The 24,602-nt window shown below is 46.4% G+C and overlaps 1 protein-coding gene across 1 annotated transcript in view; it reads left to right on the forward strand.

Moving 5' to 3' along the window:
* Window positions 1–22,075, forward strand: part of TNFSF8 (TNF superfamily member 8) — a 215,988-nt gene extending 193,913 nt beyond the window's left edge. Inside the window, exons 3-4 of the mRNA XM_069609675.1 lie at window positions 11,306–11,368; window positions 19,162–22,075. Of these exons, the coding sequence (XP_069465776.1) occupies window positions 11,306–11,368; window positions 19,162–19,550 (452 nt within the window). The 3' untranslated portion in view covers window positions 19,551–22,075. The remainder of the gene's footprint in view (window positions 1–11,305; window positions 11,369–19,161) is intronic.
* The last annotated feature ends 2,527 nt before the right edge of the window (window positions 22,076–24,602 follow it).

Genomic DNA, 24,602 nt, shown 5'->3' on the forward strand with positions numbered 1-24,602 from the left:
TCAGTTCCTCGCTGGCTGCCGTGCATAATTTGTAAAAAAGTGGCAGGGCCCAAATATTTTCTAGCATTTTCTAGCACCCGGTGTGGCACTGCAGGTGGGCAGTTCCCCACAACTGCTGCCACCGCTGCTCCCCACAGTCTTGACATATTTAAGCAATATGCCCCAAGCAGCGGGGGCATTACCAGAGTCTGTAATGCCCCTGCCACCAGGTGCATATAGCTATTAGTATCCCGGCCCGCAAGATCTGCGTGACTGGGGCACTAAAAGGAAAAAAAAACAACCAAGAAAATGGCTGCCAGGAAAGGGAAAACAGGGTCTGTTTTCCCTTTCCATGGCAGCCATGGGAGCGGACGTGCTGGGAACAGAAGCGTTCCCAGGGCGTCAGCTCCTGAAAAAAAATTAAAGAAGGTATGTGGGGTTGGGAGGGCTGTAGGGCTGGAGGGAGGGAAAAAAACGAAAGAAAAAAAAATCATACCCGAGTCCCTGGTGTGGGGCAAAGGCAGCTTCTCAGCCGTGGGGAGGCTCGGAATGGGGATGGTCCCGCTTCGAAGCTCCTCAATGGTGGAGGGGTTGACACGCCCCCCGACAGGAACAAAGGCCGTGGAATCCTGGCAGAAGGATTCCCGTCCGGGTAATGCCTCGGTGAGGGCCAATCTGAATGTTCCTTTCAATTTGATTGCGCCCTCACCGTGTCCTAACTGGGGTTACACTACAGCTCACACCTGCTCATTTTGGTTGATGGATGCACTGACCATCCCCACTTCATAACTAAAGTGAGTCTGAGACAATAAGTGCCAGGGCTCAAAAATAAGTGCCAGGACTCAGCCCTGGCAAACACCCCCACAAATTGCGCACTGTCCGGCTGCCAGCCCTGTAGCCATCTACAGCGCATGTGTGCTATAATGCTGGCAGCTCAAAGTTAGCAGATATTTGACAAACCTTTCGGTTGCACGACAATGAAGGGGTTGGGTATTCATTTGCAACACGTACTATTTCAAGGACTTCAAGTAGAGTAGCTTGAAGCACATATTGGCAAAGGGTGACATTGAGCTGCCTAAAGCTCGTCCTCTTACAAATGAGAGACCTCAAACCTAAAACACGTCAATGAGCCGCTGAAGCTGGAGTAGGTATGGCTGTTCGCGTGCATGATGTGGAGGTATGTCCTTAAGTAAGGTGGGGGGCTTTACTGGCCAGAGCCCAAGCTACAAGCCGCAAGCGAAGCAAGTGCCTTAACGCATACCCCAACACCATTACCACCCAGGGACAATCAGTGTGCGGTGGAGGGTAATCCCAAGGTGGACGCATCAGGGAGCAACATGGGGAGAATTCAGAAGGTGTGCAGGTAGGAAGGGTTGGCTTTCAGTCAATCAGAATCGCTGGAAGCCTCCACCAGGGTACTGATTATGCAAATGATAACCTTTGCCCACCCAAGCATTTCCAAAAATAGTTAATGTTAAGCAAGGCCTCTGGCTATTTATAAGGATAGACTGAAATGTATACTCAGGCAACATGCATTGCTCCAGACAGAATGGGCCTCATTCCGAGTATGGAGGTAGCCACGCCGCTTTTAGCGGCATGGCTACCCCCATACCGGGTACTGGTCCAGGATCCTTGAATGGGGAAATACCGGGCCATTCCAACCTTGGAGGGCCCGTTATTTCCCCATTCAAGGAACCCAGACCCGGTACATCCCCATTCCCATTTGAGCCCCCATAGGGCTCAATGAGAATGGGGAAGATGCTCGCGGGACCCGCTAAGGACGCCTGGTAAAACCAGGCGTCCTTAGCGGGTCCCACGAGCAGGCCTTGTAATGAGGCGGTAGGGGGTTAATGGCGCCAGCAGCTTTACCGGTGCCGTTAATCCCCTACCGCCAGGGTCGTAATGAGCCCAATGTCTTGTGTTGAGGACAAACCTCTAGGCCGTAAAGGTCCAGCACAAAGATTTTGCGCTGGGCAGGGAAATGCCTCAGCAACACGATTTCAGACCTGCCATACTGTAATGTTATGCTATATGGCATTTGTATAGAGCCTACTGCCATTAGTATGGCCCCCAAGTGCTGTTGGATGCCCCTCGGAGGACCTTAGTCCGAGATGTGAGATGTGAAGGAAGGATTTCTAAAATGCATGGGTGCATTTGTAGCCAGCATGAAGGTAGGTAGGGAGTAACTAGGTCCCTGAGAGCAGCCCATAGATATCACAGAGAGGGTGGGTGTGGTGACAGATTGTCAGAGGAGTAGGAAAGTCAAGGAGAATGATTATGTGAACAGCTGGACCAAATTATTTTGTGGCATTCAGCTGCATTCTATTGGAGGTGTTGATGTGTGTTTGGGTGGAGAAAGTTGAGCAGAGTTTGTTACAGATGTATGGAGGTGGGTGGACTGTGCTCCGGGCGATATACAGCTATGTTCTGTTGTGATGGTGTCCTTGACATTCCTGTGAAGCACGGTTGACACCTGGTTAGATGTGGACCTTCAAGTAAAACTTGCCTTTCAAGAGAAGAACAAGAAAGAGCCTGGTGGCTAATTGCACCTAACCCAATGGGGTTGCATGAGTGACCATTGGTCACACAGTTGTGAATTAGCATTGCCAGATCATATGACCACACAGCAATAGTATATGGTGTTTCGGCACAAGCTTTCGGAAGGGACCAAACTAAATACTGTAATTTTCTTGGAGCAGGGGACCACATATGGCTACCTGGAGAACCTCCTGTGGTCTGATCAACATCTGAAAGCAACAGTGACCATTGATAAATACGGTGGGGTATCAGTAGCGTTTTTAATACCCATGGTAGAAGAGCAGTAACTCCAGTCCTGCGACCTGTGTAGGTCACAAGCCTTGTCTGCGGCACTGTATAGAGCTGAACTATGGGGCCAAACGAAGGCCCCTTCACTCAGGGCGTCAGAGAACAATTTTATGAGAGCTCTGCCCATGCAGCCCACCGGAGCCCGCGTAGCCAGTCTTCTTTGGGAATGTAACCCTTCTCTGATTGCTGAAATCTTGTGCATGAAACCCTTGTTGTACTGGGTATGGATTTGGACTAATCCCCATTCAGTGAAATACCAAGTTGCTCTTAGAAATGTGCTCGGCCTGAATGGTGCTGCTTTGCTCCCCTGGTTTAGGCATCTGTGCACAGAGCTTACGATGCTGTACTTTGTCTCGGGTAGTGTCCCAAAACTATGAATTTGGGTTTCAACATACTGGTCAATACTGCATGCTCTGAGGCCACACTTTGTCAACTCAAGATGGGATGTATGAGTCTAACCACAGGATGCCTGTATTTAAGAACCAAACAAGCTCCTCAGTTTGAAAAATATCTTTATCTGATCACTCCAGGATTCGCACACCACTCTGAAGGTTGCATCTTTTACAACACAATGGAAGTGTTCCAATGATCCTAAATGCCCGGTTTGAGGTGCTGTGGAAAAGACACTCATACATTTGCTGTTGTTTTGGTAAGGTTTTAAAGATTTCAGATCAAGATACATTCTCCCTCTATTTAGATTGAAAAACATCAGGTTAACTTGCTCCACACTGGATTTTTGTAAAGATTGTAACATTTTGAATGCAGTTTTATTTGTTTCAAAATTGTTACGTCAGGAAGGGCTGAGAAGGCTAAAGTGGACAGAGCCTCGTAACATTTGATTCATCCCCGGTCTGATCTCATTGCTTGTCTGTACGTCTCGTCTGGTTTTATGTGCGCCCCCCGAGGCCTACGGGCATGTGCGCGCGGAACAAACATGAAAATAAATAAATAAATGGGCTTTACTGTTTTACAGAATTGCCACAAATTCCCTTTTTTTTCGTTTTTGGAAAGTGTAGTTCGGGGGCCATCTACACAAGGGCTACAACATGTTATGACCTGTTTTGTTGTGTTCAGAAACTATGATAGCCTCCGATTCCCACCCATATTTTATACTCTTTACGAAGAGGCTTTAAATAGTTTTTATGACATTGTATTGTGTTCTATTTATTCGTCTTTACAATATCCCTGCTCCTGTTTTTTTTTAAATTATCCTCGGATTATATTCTGAGTCTGTTTCATCCATTTTAAATCAGCATTTCGTAATATTATTAACTTGTGACATGGCTTGGACATCTTCAGGTACTTTGCTGTCTGATATTGTATTTTTTTTATATCTTTGTGTTTTATGCTTTTATAGCAAAATCGAATAAAGCTGTGTAACAACAATAATAGACAGCCTATTGACTGGAGGGGCCTGGCACAATGATTCTTTCTTATAAGATTTGTTTCTTGATTCCAGTGGAATATATTTCCTGAAACTATTGGGGGGCACATGATATCTAAAGGAAAGGTGCCCCTGCCAAACTTTTCGTTGAAGCTGTTAACTCTCTGATGTACCCTACTATTGTGGGGCTGGTGGCGGTCACGCAGCCAGCATCACAGGTGCTGGGGGCCCATGCTGGTGTGCCATTGTCACCCAGACTTACTTGGTTGCAGGATAGGACCCTGTGAGTCTATGGGGACACAGCCTGGGTGCTGGGGCACCTTGGATGGTGGCAGCATCCTGGATACTGGGTGCATGGGCTGGCCCCAGGGCACCATGCAGGTCTGGAGGGCCCAGACCAGCAGGGACCTGCAGGATCGTGATCACACGGCATAGGCCTGCAGGCCCAAAGTGAGAGACAGAGACAACAGGAGTTCTATAGTTGAAGTCTGCAGCCGTTCTGATGCAGGGGCTCTTTTTATTAGCTTGGGCCATGACACAGTCATGGCCCATCTTAAAAGGGCAATACATGTGGGAGAGACACACATCTTAAAAGGGAAATACACATGGGAGGGTCACACATTACACTCCTCCTTTTTCATAACTAACAAAACAAATGTTGCTGAAACATAAATACCCCCCCCCAGAACAACAATATGTATACCACTTGGGAATTGTAGGGTGGACAACTAATAGGATGTGCCACTGATACATACATAGATACATAGGGACTCAGGTAGTTGCAGACATAAAGCATGTATCAACACACTCTAAACATAATCAGCGGGTGACAGTCATGATTGGTGAAACGCTGGTGGAATGTTGGCAGTTCTACCACATTTCAAAAGACCATTTATTAAACTGGGGTAAGTGGAACTTCCACCACTGAATGACGCAATTGCTAGCTGCTGGCACCATTTAGAGCATGCCTACAAACTAAGGGAGCACAGCTTCACATCCATTTAACTGGGACCACTTTAAGCACATAATCTACATGCAGGCACACAGCATCTAAAAGCATGTTTACTGTGTCTTCTTCGAGCACTTGCAGGAATGCAGGAGACTAGTTCACTTTGCTGCAGTGTCCAATCAGGATAGCCACTAACACGGGTTCAGGTCCGATGATGGTACAGTTCAAAGGCCGGCAAAGCTGCACCTGCGGGCACCACGGGCCACATCGGCTTAGTCCCTTGATGTTGGGGCAGGCAGCGAGATGCAGGTAGCAGGGTGCCTAGGCTGCGCCACATGCAGTTGACAAGAGGGGTGGGGTGATAGCGTGTTAATCACCCCCTCTTCTTGGCCACGCTCCCCCAGGCAGGAGTGTCTCTTTTGTGTGGCGGCACAGGAGGGCCCACAAGCACTTGTACAAAGCTGCAACCCTCACTTGCTTGTTACACTTCTTTCTGGTGGTGGGTTTCGGGCCGCAAGATGTTGCTTGGCTGGACACAGGTGACAGGGTGTCTGGGCCATTTCTTCTCTTCCCCCGGGCAGCTGTTGATGGGGCAGTAGTCCCAGCCAGTCCACTTTTCTCTTCTGTCTGGCAGGATAATTGGGCAATTAATGTTCACGGCTTGCAGGAACCGCACCCAGGCCCACATCAGCCTGGTCCATGGATGGTGGGCCCGACAGGGTGACACTAGTGGCAGGGCGTTAGGGCCACTGGTAGGGCAGGCAGGGTGACACTAGTGGCACAGTGTTGCGGCCACATTCCTTATTCAGCTCCCCTAGGCAGGGGCATGGACAGGATGCTACCAGTGACGGAGGGCGCACAAACACTCAGACTCACACTCACACTGGGATGCACCCTTTCTGTCTCTTTGCAGTTGCCATGTGCCAGTTCAGTTCATCCTTTCCAAACTTGCAAATCACTGCTGCGACTATCTGCTGTCTGATCTTTCAGAGTGCTGGTGAAGCACAAGGGATCTCCTTTGTGCCGGGGCCTCTTTGCCACATCCCCAACACCGGAGCGCATTTGTTTTCTCCAGCTCCGATGTGGAGCATAATGCTTTTCACCGCCACTTGGCCCCAGGCTCTTCAGAGGGGCGTGTGCATTTTCTTTTCACAGCACTGTCCTGGAGCTCTTTACTTTTATTTTTTCCATAGCTCCCACACAAGGGTCTTTACAGGTCACCGCCAGGAAGCCCGGGATCTGCAAAGGCACTTTACATTTCCACATTGCTCCGACATGGAGCTCTTTAGTTTTTACCATTGTGTAGCCGGGATTTGCAGAGGCCCCTATTAATTTGTTTAATCTGCGCCAGCACGGCGCACTTTGTTATTTTCACAGCCTGGTCAGCACGGGAATGCTTCAGGGCTTTCCACATATCATTTCTTTGCGGGGACACACCCGCTTCATTCTCTTCACTGAAAGGTGGCCCGGGAACAGTGATCACAAAGCGGGCCCTTGTTTCCTGAGTTCCGGCACCATGGCATCTTATATTTCACCACCGGGCTGCCCGAGGCTCCAGGAGCATGGCAAACACTGCGCCCACATGGCCGGTGTCATGAGGCCGGCACTCAACTTCTGGACAGCTCAGGATTTTACCTGGCCCCCCTCCTCTTCCACTACAAACGCGGTGATTATATAATCACCGCCCGGATCTGCTTGAGCACAAGCGGGATAAGCCTGGAAGTGTTTTTGTGCTGGGGAGTGGCATGCGGGTGAAGGATGTCATGGATGACAAGTCTGACATGACAGGCAATACAGTATTGACAGTTGCAGGAATGAGGAGACTGAAAACCAGGATGTGAGGTGGCCACAAGCTTTATTTTAGTACCAGCCATGGTGCAAAAGAAAAACCAGCCATAACATCACATAAGGATAACAATACTATATTTTGGGGACAGAGGGAACAGGTGAGCGGGGGGCCCTAATCCCAATTAGGGGCCGCTCGAGGCTGATCCCCACCGCCATTCATATGAAAGCTTGTGACAATTGTTTGGCCCCAGCGTGTGAGCTGTGACATGTTCATAAATTGCTTGTCTTTTGGAGCAGGTTCTGCCTGCTTTCTCTTGTCCTTTCCAAATGAGGTGGGGAGGTGTGCGCTTATGTGCCTTTTATTGCTGTCCAACCTGACCAGGTTTAGCACTTGCACCCTCTCTCGCTCACAGGGTGATTTTCGCTGAAGTTATGGCTCTTGATCCACATTTCTTAATAAAACAAAACCCCCCGTTGTGAAGCCTTTCACTTGATACTCCTCGGGATGTGTTCTTAGAGCCATTTTGATTTTTTGATCAAGTGTTTTGTAGTTTTCCATGTATGGAGGCGTTTTAGCCTCTTGGTCTACTCTTTGGAGATAAATTTGGCACTTTCTACAGACATGATCCACTTGAGTTTTTGAAGCCCCCACGCTCCGTTTGTGGGCTAGTTATTTCCTCGGGGGTGGGTTCTAGGAGCCTTACTAGGGTCTTCTCTGCTCCTGATCCACTTGTGCTATGAGACCCCTTCCGCGCCTTAGGCTGCTTGTTTTTACAACCGGGGTGGGTTCAAAGAGCCTTACTAGGTTTTACCCTGCTCCCGATCCACTTGCATTGTGAGGCCCCCTCAGCGCTTAAAGCTGCTTGTTTTTACAGCCGGGGTGGGTTCAAAGAACCTTACTAGGTTTTTACCCTGCTCCCGATCCACTTGCGTTGTGAGACCCCCTCAGCGCTAAGGCTGCTTGTTTTTACAGCTGGAGTGGGTTCAAAAAGAGAGCCTTACTAGAATTGTCCCTGCTCCCGATCCACTTGTGTTGTGAAACCCCTTCAGTGCTTGTGTTGTACTATTTCGCTGCTGGGGTGGGTTCTAAGGGCTTAGCTGGGAACTTCCCCTGCCCACGATCCACTTGCATACCCCAGTGCGCTTATCTTGGATAAAAAATGCAAGGGGGTGGGTTCCGGAGCCTTACTAGGAACTTACCCTGCTCCTGATCCACTTGTGGTGAGACCCCCCCTTCTGCATGCATGGAGGTGGATACTTGAGGCTTACTAGTACATGTTTCTGCTCAAGTTCCTCTCTCCTTTTCAGTTGTGTAAGACCCCTAGAGCCCCCACCTGTATTGATGTTATCTGGTGGATTCTGAGCGCCTGGGTCTTCTATAACTGTATTTTCCTAGAAGATTAACTAATAGACAAAAGCCCCCCCGGTATTTTTTAAAGCCCTTCTTGGAGTTGAATTTTTATGTTTATTTTTAAAGTGAGGCGTTTTAGCCTCCCCTAATATTATGATTTTGCTCCATATTCTACCTGGCCCTCGCTATAGCTTTCCTTACAGTGATTTGCAGGGTGGGAGGGATGGTTTTTTAGTCCTGCAGCCGTCCTGCTGCTGTTCGTGGCTGACGGGGAGGAGGCATGAGAAGGGCCACCTTGCCCCTGCCAGATAAAGGCAAAATTCGGCCTGGGAGCAAGGCAGCCCTTTCTTTGAACTTCAAAAGGCCCCCGCCCTGCATCCGACAGGATGGGAAGGAGGGGCCTTTGAAGTATGGAGTGCAAGGTGACAGGGGCCGCGACTACCGGTTGTCACCTGCCCCTCTCACCTCACCCTCCTGTGCGGGAGACGCGCTGTCTGGGTTCCTATTGTTAAGGGACCCAGCAGCCCGTCCCCCACCATGTGCATGCTAAGTGGGGCAGCGCCAAAAGGCACTGCCCCACCGAACTTAGCACAAACCCCCCACCTCCCAGTTTACGGCCCCGGGCCTCCCATCCAGGTGGGCCCGGGTGTATTTTCTCCTCTCTATCTCGTGGATGCTGTAGGGGGCTGCAGGCTGCAGGCGGACCCTCTCCCTGGATGAACGAGCACCCTCTTCTCTGAGGGCCACAGCCAGGGAGGATCCGCAAGCAAGGCATTGGGCAGGGCAGTGGATGCCGCCTCCTATTTTCTCGCTAATTTTTTTTATGAAAAATGAGGGACAGCAGGGACCGGGGACATCGCAGGGGTTCTTCCTCCTCTGTGTCGCCATTATTGTGGGGCTGGCGGCGGTCACCCAGCCAGCCTCACAGGTGCTTGGGGGAACCAGTACCATGTTGGTGTGCTGCGGCCGGCCGGACTTACTTGGTTGCAGGGGAGGATCCTGTGAGGCTGTTGGGACACAGCCTGGGTGCCGAGGCACCTTGGATGCCGGCAGCATCCTGGGTGGTGGGTGGCTGGGCTGGACCCAAGGCATCCAATGCACCAGACTGGTCTGGAGGGCCCAGACCAGCAGGGACCTGCAGGACCGTGATCACACGGTGTGGGCCCGCAAGCCAGGGCTGCAGGGCCGTGATCGCACGGCATAGGCTTGCAGGCCCAAAGTGAGAGAAAGAGACAAGAGGAGTTCCATTGTTCGAATCTGCACCCATTCTGATGCACGTGCCTGCAGGGATTCCTTTTATTAGCTTGGGCCATGACACAGGGCAATACACGTGGGAGGGACACACATTTTAAAAGGACAATACACATGGGAGTGTCACACATAACACCTACGTGGTGCTAACACTGTTTTTTCTAAAAGGAAATCGGGCCCACGCCTACAATGCTAGTTTGATTTCCTTTTTTTTAAAGTACAAAATCGAAGGGCCAGCATGTAAAATAGAAAAGGGCTTAAGTCCAGTTTCGATGTTACTAGCAGCCATCGCGGTAGTTTTGAGAATGGTGATGGGGGAACAGAGTAGTGGCTGACATGTAAATGAGGTGAGGTGTTGGTTGGGGCCACTGAGCGGGCAAACAGGTGCTGGAGGTGTGCGCACATGCCACAAGTGGGTATGAGAAATAAATAGCGAACTGAGTAGAGGCTCCATCAGCCCACAATACAACGTGAGGTTCAGTGGTCGAAGTGGGCGCAAGCAGTTGGGAGCGGTGCTCCTCTACTTTTTTTTTGGTTACAGGTCAAAGTATTGAATCAAAAGGATCGAAATACAATAGGGTCGAATCAAAAGGACCGAAAACAAAAGGGTTGATTATTTTTTTTATTTTATTTTTATTTTTATTTTTTTGGGGGGTCCCCACAAAACCCCCTTTTTTGTGGTAAAAACCCCCAGAAAATAGACATTTAAAAAAAAAAATCAATCCATTTGTTTTAGGTCCATTTGACTCAACCCTATGGCATTCGATCCTTTTGGATTCGAACCTTTGAACGGACACCCTTTTTTTAATTACGTTTTTTCTGTTCCTATACTTTTATTTTAAAAAGAAACCATACTGGAATGTTTTTTTTTTAAATACAAGTGTAGAAAGCAGTTGAAACTTGTACTTCAGCGCAATGCACTGGCCGTTCCCTTAAACAACAGGGGCATTTGTTTGCGGGTATGAATTGTGCGTGGGAGGCGGCACAGTGATGGGGTTTGTGGGGAGTAGGGCAGGCCAGAAGAGAACATAGTTCCACTACTTCTTTTCATACACTTCGACCACTAGTGAGGTTTTACCAACTTATCCAGTCCATTTTCCAGCCAATAAGATTGCACATCACCAGTCCCCAGGGTGCCAATAATGAAAGGGATTTCCGATTGGGTTGAAAACAAGAATTCAATATATTGGCTACTGATATGAGTAGGTGAGAAGCAAGATTCCTTCTGTTTATCAGGCAAAGCTTCGCCGTGCATGAACATGGCCTTAAGTAGAGAAAGGACTAGTCACCATTAAACGAACCTTACAACCTTATAACTTGACCCTCGGCTGCACTCACAGGGTTTATTCAGAATAAGGGCCTGCCGAGCGGTTCCATCTATTCTCCCAACAGGAGCCTTGCTCAAGCATTCAGCTCAAAGCAAAGTCCAAAAGAACTGATCCAAATAAAACGTTCTATTAAAATCATCCGCAGGACAAGTAGATTCCAGAAAACGAAGATCCCTTCCTTCAACTTACTTAGTCATATATGGGACAGAAAGTGTAAGATCTAGTAAGGGGCTAGCAGGCTTACTTTGACATTGTGAAGGGCATTCATTCATTTCTTAGTGGAAGGCATTTTATAATTGCATATGTTCTTTGTTAATGTCATTTATATGTTGAAATGGTGAGTTGTGAACTTTGAAGGAAATATGGGACTAATATAGATACAAATGACAGCATGCAGAGGTAGCGTTAGCCCTTTCAGACCGTGACCTCTCTTTGTGCTTCTTTTTCAGACATCACCTCATCTCTCATGAAACTACCGCAGACAATGAAAACCACCGTGGCTCATCTGCAGTGTGAGTGCCTGGATTCCAGTGCTGACAGCAGTCCATGTCGCCAGGCTGTCTCAGATAGTCAGGAGCAATTAGTGATGTTCATCTCAATATGTGTTATGGTTACATTATGTTAATGGGCTTTCATTCTGCTCCACCTCATCACCATAGCAGGCTGTGAGCGTCTTGCGTTGTCTATGGAACTGTGTCCACTATCCAGACTTTTGTCTGCTGCAAAAAGAAAATGAAATCGGTGAACATAAAAAAAACAGGGGGCTTGGGGGGGCGGGGGGAACAGGTGATATAAACCCAGGGATAAAAAATCTCAGTAGTGGTAATGGTAATCGACTATTAGCATGCAGAAAAGTCTTCATAGTCTTCATATAGTATTCTGCTTCAAAAGATTTCTATAGAATACTAGAAAAGACTAGATATAGGGCCTCATCACGAGTTGGGCGGTAACGCCGGCGCTAATAGCGCTGGCGCTATCTGCCCTACCGCCAAACCCACTGGCGCTATTAGCGCCGGATCACGGGTTTGGCGGATTCGAAATCCCCATTCCCCATTGAGCTTAATGGGGAAATTTCGCGCTCATACTGCCGGCGGATTTCCCGCCGGCGTTATGAGCGTGAATTTTCGGCGGATTTCCCCCCAGCTCAGAGCTGGGGAGAAATCCGCCAAAGCCCTGATTTGGTGGATCCTTAAATCCGGCGGTAACAGCGCTACCGCCGGATTTAAGGGTTACAGCCAAACTCGTGATGAGGCCCATAGTCTTAAAATACTGTAACAATACAATTATTCGAATTTGTAAAGAGTTGGGATGGAAGCTTGAGGATTCTGGAAACGCGTTACTATCTGTTGGTTTGATGTGTCTATCTGTTATTAGTTTCCTGTAATTTACTGTAAACGTCTGAGAAATTCAAATATGTGTTATCCACCTGACAACTGAATGATACGTTCTCTTCCTAAAAATTGATCCAAATAGTAAATTTACCCCGGCTTTAGTGATGTTCACTCCATATCCTACATATCATTTCTATTTGTAGTTATTTCAAAAGAGAGAATAGCTTTCAGAAGAAGCCTTTTTCATGAACACATTACAGCTGTCAGAGCAATCCCAAATGTGGTGTCTTGAAATAGTGAAGATGTATTGAAAGATTAATTAACCAGGTGATGAGTGTGAAGGCACTGCAACAGAAAGAGGGGAAGAGGGAGCCTACAATGAGCACATATAGACAAGTGGTCGAAGTGAGCGGGAGCGGTTGGGAGCGCTGCTCCTATACTTTTTTTAATTGCGATTTGCAGCTCCTATACTTTTATTTTACAAAGAAAACGTTCCGGAATGGTTTCGTTTTAAATTAAAGTGTAAGAATAAAGTGAAAGGTGCACTTTCAGTGCACTGCACTGAACGTTCCCTTAAACAGCAGGGGCATGTGTTTGGGGGTTTGTATTGTGCGTGGGAGGAGTTTGGCGAAGGGGTTTGTGAGGAGTGGGGGCAGGCGAGCAGGTAACATAGTTCCACTACTTCTTTTCGTACACTTCGATCACTGATATAGACATAAACATGATTTAGATTTACAGTGACAGGGCAAAGCAGGGGATGAAGGATGGGTCGGGGCGAAACTCCCACCGAATTGCAATGCTCCTTCAAAGAAATGTTCATGATTCTTCATACCAGTTTTGAATTCTGATATAGCAGGGGTGGTCTTGATTTTTTTGATGTGAGAATGCCAGGAGGGTGGTGGAGCAAAACGGTGAGGGAAATCAGGGAGGATGGGCAACAAACAGGTTGGAAGTAGGGCTTGGGATCTCATAGTGCAAAGACATTTGTAGTATAAGATGTAGTTGGCCAGGTGGGGGACTAATCTGTGGGTAGATTTGGGTTCTAAAAGCTGGACTGTAAAAGAGCTCTTGGACAACCACCCCATATGAGTGTAGTGTAAAGAGCTGGGTGAGGATCGAAAAAGATTAAAGAGGGTGTGGGCGGCAGAGTTCAGTAGCTTGTAAAATGGGGTAAAGCAGTAGAGAGGGAGCTCCAGGAGCCAAATCATGCAGTAGACCAGCCTGATGAGGACTAGGTTGCACATGAGAGTCATAGTGGAGGGAAAGGTAAGACGTGTCCATTTTTGAGGTTGTTCAGGAGTTAATGCTGACAGCTGTAGCGTTGGAAGTACAGACCTGTTGCAATTACAGATCAATGCCAAAAGGGAGCCTGCAGGTTGAGTGCCTTGGCTGATGGCGTGAAGGTGTACCTGGAAACATTTAGAGGGTGTGTGTGGAGGAGGAAGGTGATGAAAGCTAGGGGGCAGATCATCTTTGTTTTGGAAGAGTTAAGCATCAGGCAGCATAATGCAATCCAGTGACGAATAACAGAGAGGCCTTCAAAAATGTAGAAAGATATCTCCTGGGTGAAGGAAGGGAACAAGGACATTATTTGTGGTCAAAGGCAAAGAAATGAAGCAAGAAGCTTAAGGAAGAGATGTGTCTGACAAGGAATGATGTGTAGCATGAATAGGAGATGTCCAAGGACAGACCCTTGAGGGATCCCCTCTGGGAGAGTTGTGTCATAGGATGTTCCAGCATAACAAAATATAGAGGAGGAGTTGCCACAATGAAAGAGGCAGTCCAAGCATGGCAGTGCAGTGGAAGCTGTGGTAATAGGCGCATGAGTTGTCAGCAGTGTACATTGTTGCATAGAAGAAAAGGAGGACAATGTGAGTGGGTAGGTGGCAGTTATTTGTAAGGAAGTTAGAGACATGGGTAAACACTGTTTCTGTGGATTGACCACTGTGGAATCTAGACTGAAAGGTGTCTAGTGAAAAGGTTGCAGCCAAAAGGCCATTTTCACACATGAATCGTGGCAAAAAGGCTGTGGTGTGACCCAGTAAACGTGTCTCCATTATACCTCAAAATGGAAGCAGTGGTTGCAGGGGTTTGCGCCGCTCCCCTTGAATGGCATGGGTCCAGGGGTTTTCGGGGTGTCCACTGCATCCATTACATGGATTGCAGGTGCCACACCACAGCCTTTTTGCTGCAATGCTTTGTGAAAGCTACCTTTTTTGCTGCAACCTTTTCACAAGAAAACTGATTGGAGGTGGTCTATGGTTCCTTGCATTTCCAGGCACTGGTGATATTTTTGAACACCACAAGATCTACGATTTTGTAGAGGAGCAGGTAAATGCTTTCACACTAGTTCCCACCCCCTCACCGCCTTCATATTGGAATAGTAGAAGAGCAGTAAATGGAGTCCCGTGTATTGTTCCTATACCTCATCGGATGTATGAGAGACGCTATGCACTCAGACAGCAATACAGAATGTACCCTTGCACAGAAAGTGTGGAAGGATGCCGAATGGAAGGATGTCAGCATGCAACAATGGGCATGATGGAACGTTAAAGTGAAATCTGACAAGGGCAAGGTGATGTCATGAAGAGGATATATGAACCTATACTGAAACAACATGAAAATACTTAAGAGTAACACTGTAACTGAAGCACCGAGAGAAACATGCACCTAGACCTGAAGTAATCGTGAATATAAAGAAGATGAAGTAACTTATTGGTCAATAACTGTAAATGTGCAGTAAGGCAAGGGAGAAAGGAAACATATAGATGCTTGCTATAGAGGAATATATAACGTGGCAAGCACGGCCATGATAGGAAAATGGACAGTGGCTCATACCAAATTCTGCCAAGCTATGTCAGAAACAGATTGAGGGTGTAGAATCAGGAAAGGCTGAAAAGCTCTGTGTGCAGAACAAGAGCAAGGCTACATTGGTCTAAGGCCAAGGATGCTATTTTAAGGAATAATTGCAAGGAACACAGGAAGTTAACCAGGATAAACTGTGAATGAAGGAGACATTCCGCTTATTTTGTTATTTTATGTTAGTTAAACTTATAGCACACACGTACACCCAAAGGCATCTTGGTGCAAAGAAGGACACAGCAAAGCCACACTCAGGAAGAGGAGAAACAACAGAAAACAGTGGACTTAAGTAGACGATGGAAGGTTTAGTCATTCCCAATAGACTTAGGTTTAAAAGGAAGATTGTTCAACAGTTTACCAGCCACTACAGAGAAGGCCCTGCCACCCACTCTCTGAAGGCGAAACCTTGGAACCACAAACAATTGGTTGCTGCTAGAGCAAAGAATCCGATTGGGAATGTAGGGCTGGAACTTATCCCGAAGGAATTCTGGTCCAGCCTGATAAACCGCCCTATGAACAATAAATAGGGATTACATAGATTAGAGAAAGAGAAAACATCTGCAATGGCTAGAGTATTGGATGATTAAAAGTGTATAAAGTCTATACACGATAGAGAGTGAGCAAGTCTTTAGAGGCCAAGGGAGGCAACAGCACCCTGCATGCTTAAATCAAATAGCAATAAATAAGAGGCTGAAATTGACAAATTTGTGGTCTCTTCACATGTGACTTAGAAGTCAAGACAAGGGCTATTCATTAGAGCTCAGGCGGAGATAGTGGTGTGCTTGCACTCCCTTGAATGTTGCAGGACAGTGAGCAGGCTACAAGGTCAAATACTGATGGAAGACTTTGGCTTATATCCGACCAATGAGAGTTGATGGCCTAATTGGGAACAGAGGGAGTAGTCTGATGGGATTCAAACACCTGAGTTTTGTTTCACTTATGTGATGCTAGCGAGCCAAAAGTCCAAGGTGGTGGTAGCATGCCAACCAATCATTGGGTCTTAGGGGCAACCTAACATACAATGTTGCATAGACCTATCCACTGCCATTATGTCCACTATAATAAGTACTTTGCGTGTTTAGAGGTACTTCAGCTGTGCCCTACAGAGAAGGGGCTGTCGATGAAGCATGAATCCGTATATGTTCTATATGCAGACATGTTCCCTTAAACCAATTCCGTCCCTTAATAGGTTTTATGATTTGCCACATAGAATGACATCATAGATGACGCATATTGGGGTATAAGACCCCTAAATGTAATCAGGTTGCTTTGTGAGTGAGTATGCATCAGTCAGATGTCTGCCAGTTATCCCTGCTTTATTAAATGAGAATAAAGTAGTACTTTGCCGCATTCTTTGAGTCTGTCCGATTATTTGGTCTGAGATCATTATTGTAATTCCAACTAGCACGAAAGACACTTCAAGGTGCTAGAGCACAATTTTAAAAAAGTGAAGGAGAAGGGTGGCAGCACAATAGTTGGATAGGTTATTGGGATCTGCTGTAGCTTTCATCAGCATAGGTATAGCAGCAATGCCACGAAGAAGGCTGTGAAGATTTCAGATGACAGGGAGAGTATGAAGGAAGGAGAGCGGTAGATGCAGGTAAGAAGTGCCATTTCTAGGGTCAACAGGAGCAAAAGATGGATTGCTAGAGGGGAGGATGGTTATCAATTCAGCTTGAGTCATTGGAGGCAAGTCAAAAGGTGCCAATGAGTGTAGGGGTGTGGTGGAGAAAATAAGGAGGGGAGAGAAAAAGGCAGACAGGTTGTCAGGGATTTAAGAGATTTTAGAAGAGAGGTAGCAGCCAAGGTCATTAGCAGAAGGAGAGAGGAAGGGATGGAGGGGGCTACGGGACACGCATGTAATGGAGGGTCATGAAGCGCTTGCATAATGGAGTAGTAATGAGGCAGATGTAATAATATGACTTTGCCATGTCACGGATGTTCTGGGCAGAAGGAGTGGGAGTATGGGCTGTGCATTAGCGCAGAGAGACCTCACGGCGGGACGGTTGATAGACTAGGTGGGTGGTGAGGAGCCTGGATTGATAGATTCAGCCATGGTTTTGAGCAACCTGCTTGGTTGCAACACCAGCCCAGGGTACTAATGGAACTTCTGTTCTTCTTTCTAGAACATAACAACATACTAAATCTACAGGTGGCCTGATCATGTTTACAAAGAAACTAGTCAATAACACTTAAAGGAATGGTTCGGTCAGAAAATATTATTGGCCAAAAAGATGGCCAATAATAAAACAAATACCTAAAATATATATATTTTTTAAGACCCTATGCAAATTTTCCAGCAAATGAAGCTCAAACTTTAAAATTGCAAGAACTAGGGGGCATCCATTTTGTGAATTCAGGCAGCCTCCTCGGCTCTGCCTTTGCGGCACTAAACAAGCAGCAAAAGCCCCCTACTGGGAGCTTTTGCTTACTGCAGCCTAAGCAGAGCTGAAGAGGCTGCCTTCACTTTCATTTTACATTTTCTGTGCTCCCCAAGCCCCGGGAAGCACAGAAAACGTAAAAGGAAGGCAAAAAGCCGAGGCACGCCAATTAAAAACATAACGTTGTTGTATTTGTGATTGCCGTGGTTGGAAAACCACGGCAATCACAAATACAACAACGTTGTTCTTCTGAATGCTGCAGCTTTCGCTGGGAGTCTCCTGGGCTCCCCAACCCCGAGGGAGTCCAGGAAACACTCAGTGAAAGCTGCAGCATTCAGAATAACATTGTTTTTGGATTTGTAAATACTGCTGCATTTACAAATCCAAAAACGTTGTATTACTAAACACTGCGGCATGGAAACACAACCCCGTTGTGTTTCTGCCAGCAGCGGCTTTCACTTTGGAACTCTCGGGCTCCCCCAGGGGAGCCCGAGAGCCCCAAAGTGAAAGCTGCTGTAAGCAGAAACACTGTGGCATTTCTAAACACCTCCGTTGTGTTCCTGCCTGCAGCGGCTTTCACTTTGGAGCACGCAGGCTCCACATGGGGAGCCCGAGAGCCCCAAAGTGAAAGCTGCTGTAAGCAGAAACACTGCAGCATTTCTAAACACCCGCGTTTTGTTTCTGCCTGCAGCGGCTTTCACTTTGGAGCTCACAGGCTCCCCATGGGGAGCCCGAGAGCCCCAAAGTGAAAGCTGCTGTAAGCAGAAACACTGCAGCATTTCTAAACACCCGCGTTGTGTTTCTGCCTGCAGCGGCTTGAAAGCCGCTGTAGGCAGAAACACTGCGGCATGGAAACACAACCGCTTTGTGTTTCTGCCTGCCTTGGCTTTCACTTTGGGTCTCCGGTGCTCCCCTGGGGGAGCACCGGAGACCCAAAGTGATAGCCACAGCAGGCAGAAACACAACGCGGTTGTGTTTCAAAAACAATGCGGTTTTTCTTTCTAAGTTTCTCAGGCTCCTCCGGCTTGGAGGAGCGTGAGAAACTTAGAAAGAAAAACCGCAGTGTTGTTGAAACACTACAACGTTTTTTTTTTTCCGGTAGCTTCTGCTTGGAGCCCAGAGGGCTCCAAGCTGATGCTACTGCAAACATAAATACGTTTTAAAAGCTGCGGTTTTATTTCTAAGTTTTCCGGGCTCCTCCAGCCTAGAAAACTTAGAAAAAAAAAAACACAGCTAATGCTTATTTAAAAAAATAAAATAGCGCTTACCGAGATGCAGCTGCAGCTTTCCTGCCTGTAGTCTCTGGTCCCCGTCCTCCGAGACCAGCACCAATGAAGCAAAAGCCTCCCAGTGGTAGCTTTTGTTTTCTACAACTGGCTGGCTTTTGCTTCATTAGTGCCGCAAACACAAGCACAGGTGGCATCCATTTCACAAAATGGATGCCCCCTAGTGCTTGCAATGTTAAGGTTTGAGCATCATTTGCTCGAAACTTTGCATAGGGACTAAAAAAATATATATTTTAGGTATTTGTTTTATTATTGGCCATCTTTTTGGCCAATAATATTTCTGAACAAACTATTCCTTTAACACTGGGATAACGGGCTCTTGGTGCATTGTGTTTGGCGCCTTGAAACACTTGTGTATAGGTGTGTTATAAATGCCATATCATATTATATCATATCATGCATATATCAGCTTTTAATCCACATATCTCTTTGCTTTACTCAACAGTGGCAAAGAGAGTCAACACTTCTGCAAAGATGATCTGGAACAGCGACAGGATTCTGAAAAACGTGGATTACCATGCTGGGGACTTGGTGATCAAGACTCCAGGGTTGTACTTTGCATACTGCCACCTTCACTTTAAGACGAACTGCTTGAATAGAGGGCCGGACCTCATGATCAGCCTGCATGTGAATGGTGAATCGAGGCATCAGACATTGCACACCCATTGCAAACAGGAGCACCTTCATAAGAAGGCCTACACAGGGCACTTCTTTGGTGCAGTGTTTGACTTAAAGACCAAAGATAATGTGTCAGTGGTCACAAACGAGGCAGACTGTGTGGATAAGGATACGCTCATCAAGGACAATGTCTTTGGACTCTTCATTCTACACTGAACATCACTTTTGAAGAGGAGCCCCCTTTCCACCGTTAGGTTATCATGAATAATCACCTTTGTTGCCCTCATTCGCCTTTGTTGCCCTTCCTTTACAGCATCTGGCTGTTGATACATTTCAATCTTTGCAGCTACGCATCAGCCGCACAGGACCTAACTATCACAGCGTGCTCTGTGTGGTGATGATCTGGGATTTGGGCACAGTGGACACCCAGAACCCTCCTATCATCACATGCTGCTTTTCCTTCCACGGTAAGACCATGTGCAATATCTTAGAATTCTATCTCCATTGGACCCAGCCCGAAATAACCAATCGAGGCAGCCTAACTGCAGAGTCATCACACTGACTGCTGAGAACTACAGGCAACACCTTTCACATTGGTGTTACCCTAAGCTGCAGCTACTGAATGGACAGGAGGGTCTGCTATGAAGCGGGCTAAACATTTCCAGGGTTCAAACTCTGAACTGCAGTAATGTGCACACCAGTGCTGAAGTCGAGGGTACAACCGGGTGGACGGAGTCCACCCACTTTTTTCAGAGAGCAACTTGATATGCTAATTTCTGGTGATGCCACGTTCAATTGTTATGTTAATGAGCCCTTCCACTTTTGTTTTAGGACTTGACCACTGCACACAGATGTATACTGTGTATGGGTTGGGGGCGATAACCTGCAGAACTGTTTCAGCTGCAGCACCTATGCATGTTTGGTGTCAAGGTGGGGGCCCAAATGATATAGGTAGTGCATAGAGAGAGATATGATCATCTAAATGTAGGAAGTGGTTTTTAGAGTGTGCATGCCTTAAAGTTCAGACTCCGCTGGGGGATAGGGTTCCTCTTGTAGAATGTTCACTGATTAGAGGCAGTGCAGGCACAAGCTATGCACACAACGCATTGTTTCAATCACCAGGAGGACACTAATAATGAACACCACAAATTCATTTCTAGGAATGGTGGGAGTTGGAAAATATGGAGATGTGATGTTCAGGGTGTTTATTAAGGGATTTTTACAGGATTTATGGTTAAGACAACAAGTGCATGTCACGACTAGATGTCATAACAACAAGACAGGATTGCTCAGGCTAAGGGAGATCCGTGGACGACCTTTCCTGCAGGAAAGTGGAGTGAACGCAGGGGGTCTCGCATCAGGAGTGGTGGGTGGATAGAAAAACATCTGTGGAGAAAGATTACAGAAAGACAGGAACAAACAGAAGAAGCCATTGTAGCTCACATGCATGGGTGTGATGGAAGAACAGGCGGCGTCTTCTGTGTCAATGCTGTGAGTTGGACCTTCTGGGTTGTCTCATTCTGGTGTTCTGTGTATGTCAGGTCCTTATTCTGGGGCCGCATCATCTAATCTGAAAAAAATGGAGCAAAGGCCTTTAGTACCAATGTGGCTTCTTACATAGAAGGGAATGGAACAAACTGATAGTGAATGCCCCGATCTGCACTAGCGAACATATGTTCACTGTGGCAAACATAAGACAGACTTTGCCATGTAACAGACATTTAAAAGCAGTAAACACATGTCACTTTATATTATATAGTAAACTTTGTACAACCTCGTCCCCCAAAACAAAAAAACAGTTTGATTCATGTTTGCCCTAGAGTAAACATGTTTTAACAGTGAGGATTTGCTTAAAGCTATATTACCCAAGCATGTGCTCAGTTTTCAGCAGTTGTGCACATGTTAGGCAAGCTCGCCGATGGTGGCATCTGAGCAGCATGGGGCAAGATGATCTCAAAGTTTCCCTTGTCCCAAAAATTGAGCAAATTAATGTATAATATATCTTTCTGGCCACATCATACGGAATGAAGCAAACACTTGACAAAATCTGTATTATCTCAAATGTATTTTATTTGGGCAAACATGAAGTAGACTGATCTTTGCACCATCTTTGTTGCGTAACAATAAAAATAAATGTAGTAAAGAGGTTTATTTTTATTTTAAGCAGCAAACAAAACACCCTTGTTTATTTTTGCTCTAGTGCTAAACATTTTTGCGCCATTGTTTATTACCCAAGCAGCAAAGCTGGCACTAGGTGCATTTGCTTAACGTTTTGCCCTCGTGCAAAAAATAGATTTTTTTAAATATTATTTTTATTTATTTAATATTGTTTCAGTTGACATGTCAACTTTGTCAATAGTTTATCCGATATTTTGACCATTACATTCATTGATCTTACTCCTTTCTTGTACATCATAATATATATTTTAACCCCTAGGTGTCTGCTTTGTGTTCCCTGTCGCCCCATTTATATGAATTAATCAATGCACACAGTTGTTTGTGCTAGTTTAGGCCTGTTGTATTGCTCAGCCAGTTAGGAGCTGCCATTAAAGATCTGTGTGTCATCTCCAGTGACTGACATGTCTGAATTATTTATTTATTTATTATGTATTTATTTATTTATTTCCATGTATAAAGCGCAGAAACTGCCCTCGGGCATCAATCATGGCAGGTCCAACTCAGCCCTTCATTCTTCCCTGCTAGGTACATTGAATGCAATCTCATTAGCAAATGCCTCCTGTTGTTGCAGCATTTGCAACAGGTGTAATCGATCATGAAGTGCTAGATAAAAAGAAATAATAAGTATATCACTATCACTAATGAAAGCAGTATCTTACTATGTCTTACTTTGAAGAATAGGTCAAACGCACTTGTCTTCAGTACTACATAAGAACAACCAATCACCAGCTGTATGCTGACTGGGTCTGGCCATCTCTTCCAACCCATGCAATGTATATTAGACCACCCGGGAAGGGTGCACGGATAGCAACTGGGGTCATCTTTAGTCATTGCAGGGTTCTTTCCAGGTGTGGACTGGGGTATAGAATGGGCTCGGGCACCCAAGGAAAAGTGTCCCACAGTCGCCAGTGACAATTCATTGCTTGGATGAGCAACGGTTTAATTAGTCCCCACTGTGGGATGGTTCGGTAAAATAGGTTGCCAATAGTGCATTTAAAGAATAAGGGCTCGATTCACTGAATTTTTTGCACGGTCCCAAGTGACTTTGCACTGCTGAAAAGTGGCTTTGCACTGCCGACACAAACCCTGATTCATGGAACTGTGCAAGGTGTATTTTTGCCGTGCATAGCCTGTACTGCAAAAATGACTATGGACTGACTTTGCACTGCAAAAATACTCTTTTCACAGTTCCATGATTCAGGGTTTGTGTCGGCAGAGCAAAGTTACTTTGAAAGTAGCACTGTGAAGTAACTCCTCAAAATGGATCTCTTTGAGCAAAACCTGACCTATTCTGACCTACAATTCTGGCCCACACTTGCATATTGTGCCTGTCATCCCTATTGCCCTACAGGCCAGTCCCAGCCTGGTTCTGCCCACAGAGCAATGATGGAGAATGTAGTTCAGTGATGCCCACAGCCATTGGCCACATGGCAGTACTAGAGGACTGGAGCGCAAGAAGGGCTCTCGCTCCCACACTGCTGCTACTTACATTACATTGGGCCTCATTCCGAGATTGGTGGTAGTCGTGGCGCTATTTGCTCCATGACTGCCACCAATAACGGGTCCGGCACCGGTGTTATTCCATGGGGATTTACCGGTGTAGTCCAACCCTGGCCGGACCGGTAAGTCCCCATTGAACGAGCCCCATAGGGCTCAATGGGAATGGGGAAGGTGCTATTTACGGGCCTGCTAATGGCAGACCCGTAATTAGCGGCCTGGTCCGCTAACGGGACCCATAAGGGACGTGTGGTCCGACCACTCTCGCAATGACCCCCATTACCTTCTCATGAAGCTTGCCCTGATGTCGCTGACCTAGAAAGGTCCTGTGTGTGAGGAAGCAGGAGCTACGCATGCTCGTTGCCTCTGCGACAGCAACTGTGCACACCCGGTGCCAGATTAGGTAATATCTGCACCAGCGCTAATAGAGTTAGTACCAGTTTTGCTGTTTTTATTTTTAAAATGGAATGGAGCAAACAGGTTAATTCCCCAATCATGTTGCATAAAGATTTCTGCACTGAAAAAAAAAATAACCAGTCTGATTTGTGTACTTTGATTACTATATAGCAAACCAAAAAAACTGAATTTACATCAAAAAAGGACCCATCTTTCACCTTGTAAAAAGCAGAGCAGCATGTTTCCCCTCACATTTAGTGCATAAGAAGACTACAAATTAAAAAGTCAGTATGTGTGCTCATTTTTCCTGCATCGGTGAAAAACATGTTATGCAATGTGGTTATCTAAATTTGGAGCAAGCCCTCTGTTCCCTTTCATATCGCGCTTGCAGAAAAAAAAAATCAAAACCATTTTACTTTGTTGCAAAAATCTTTCTGTAACATTAATGGCGGAAACCCATGTTTTCTCCATGTAACTGCATGCCCTCAATTGTTTGCACTCGTGGTTATTAGACTGCACGCGCTGGGTGCTTTGCTGTCATGCATGGTGCACTTCGGTTTCCGGTTGCTCTTGATGTTGTGTAATGTTTATGAGGGAAGTTCATTCTTTCAGTTGGGAAGTGTGCGCTGCAGAGCTCTACCCCTTGTAGATGTGTGGACGTGAGTGAAACTTGTATGATGCAATCTATCAATCATGGCCATAGAAAGTTTCCATTGCTGTTTCCGTGACACGCCTTTCTGTGCAGCAGGGAAACTGCTGCCTAAATCCTAGTGAGTGCAATGCGGGCGCAGTCGCTGGCCATTGCGTCACTGTTCTATGCTTCACGGGAAGTCTCCCTGATGTGGGAACCTGGTGAGAAAGAGAGCATCTCATACGGGGGAATTCGGGTAGGACACTGGCTTCAGGAAAATACACAACTATGCACATCCTCTTGCATATGAGCGTGAAATAAAAGCCTTTTTTATTTTTTATAATTTAAGCTTAGCACCTCTTTCACAATATGAAAGGCAATTGCCCTCACTTGCAGCACGGTGATATTTGACAGCATGGTGCTTTAAGAACCCTGGGGCAGTCAGTGCTGCCTTTCTTTTCCTTTGTTAAAGGAATGGTAGCATTATATTGTAGTAATTTACATAGCGCCTTTTACCATTATTATAGTCTTAATGCTCTACTAGTGGGAACGCCCTTGTGGACCAA

This window comes from Ambystoma mexicanum, chromosome 8 (genome assembly GCF_040938575.1).
Source record: "Ambystoma mexicanum isolate Mex_15411 chromosome 8, UKY_AmexF1_1, whole genome shotgun sequence".
Classification (NCBI taxonomy): domain Eukaryota; kingdom Metazoa; phylum Chordata; class Amphibia; order Caudata; family Ambystomatidae; genus Ambystoma; species Ambystoma mexicanum.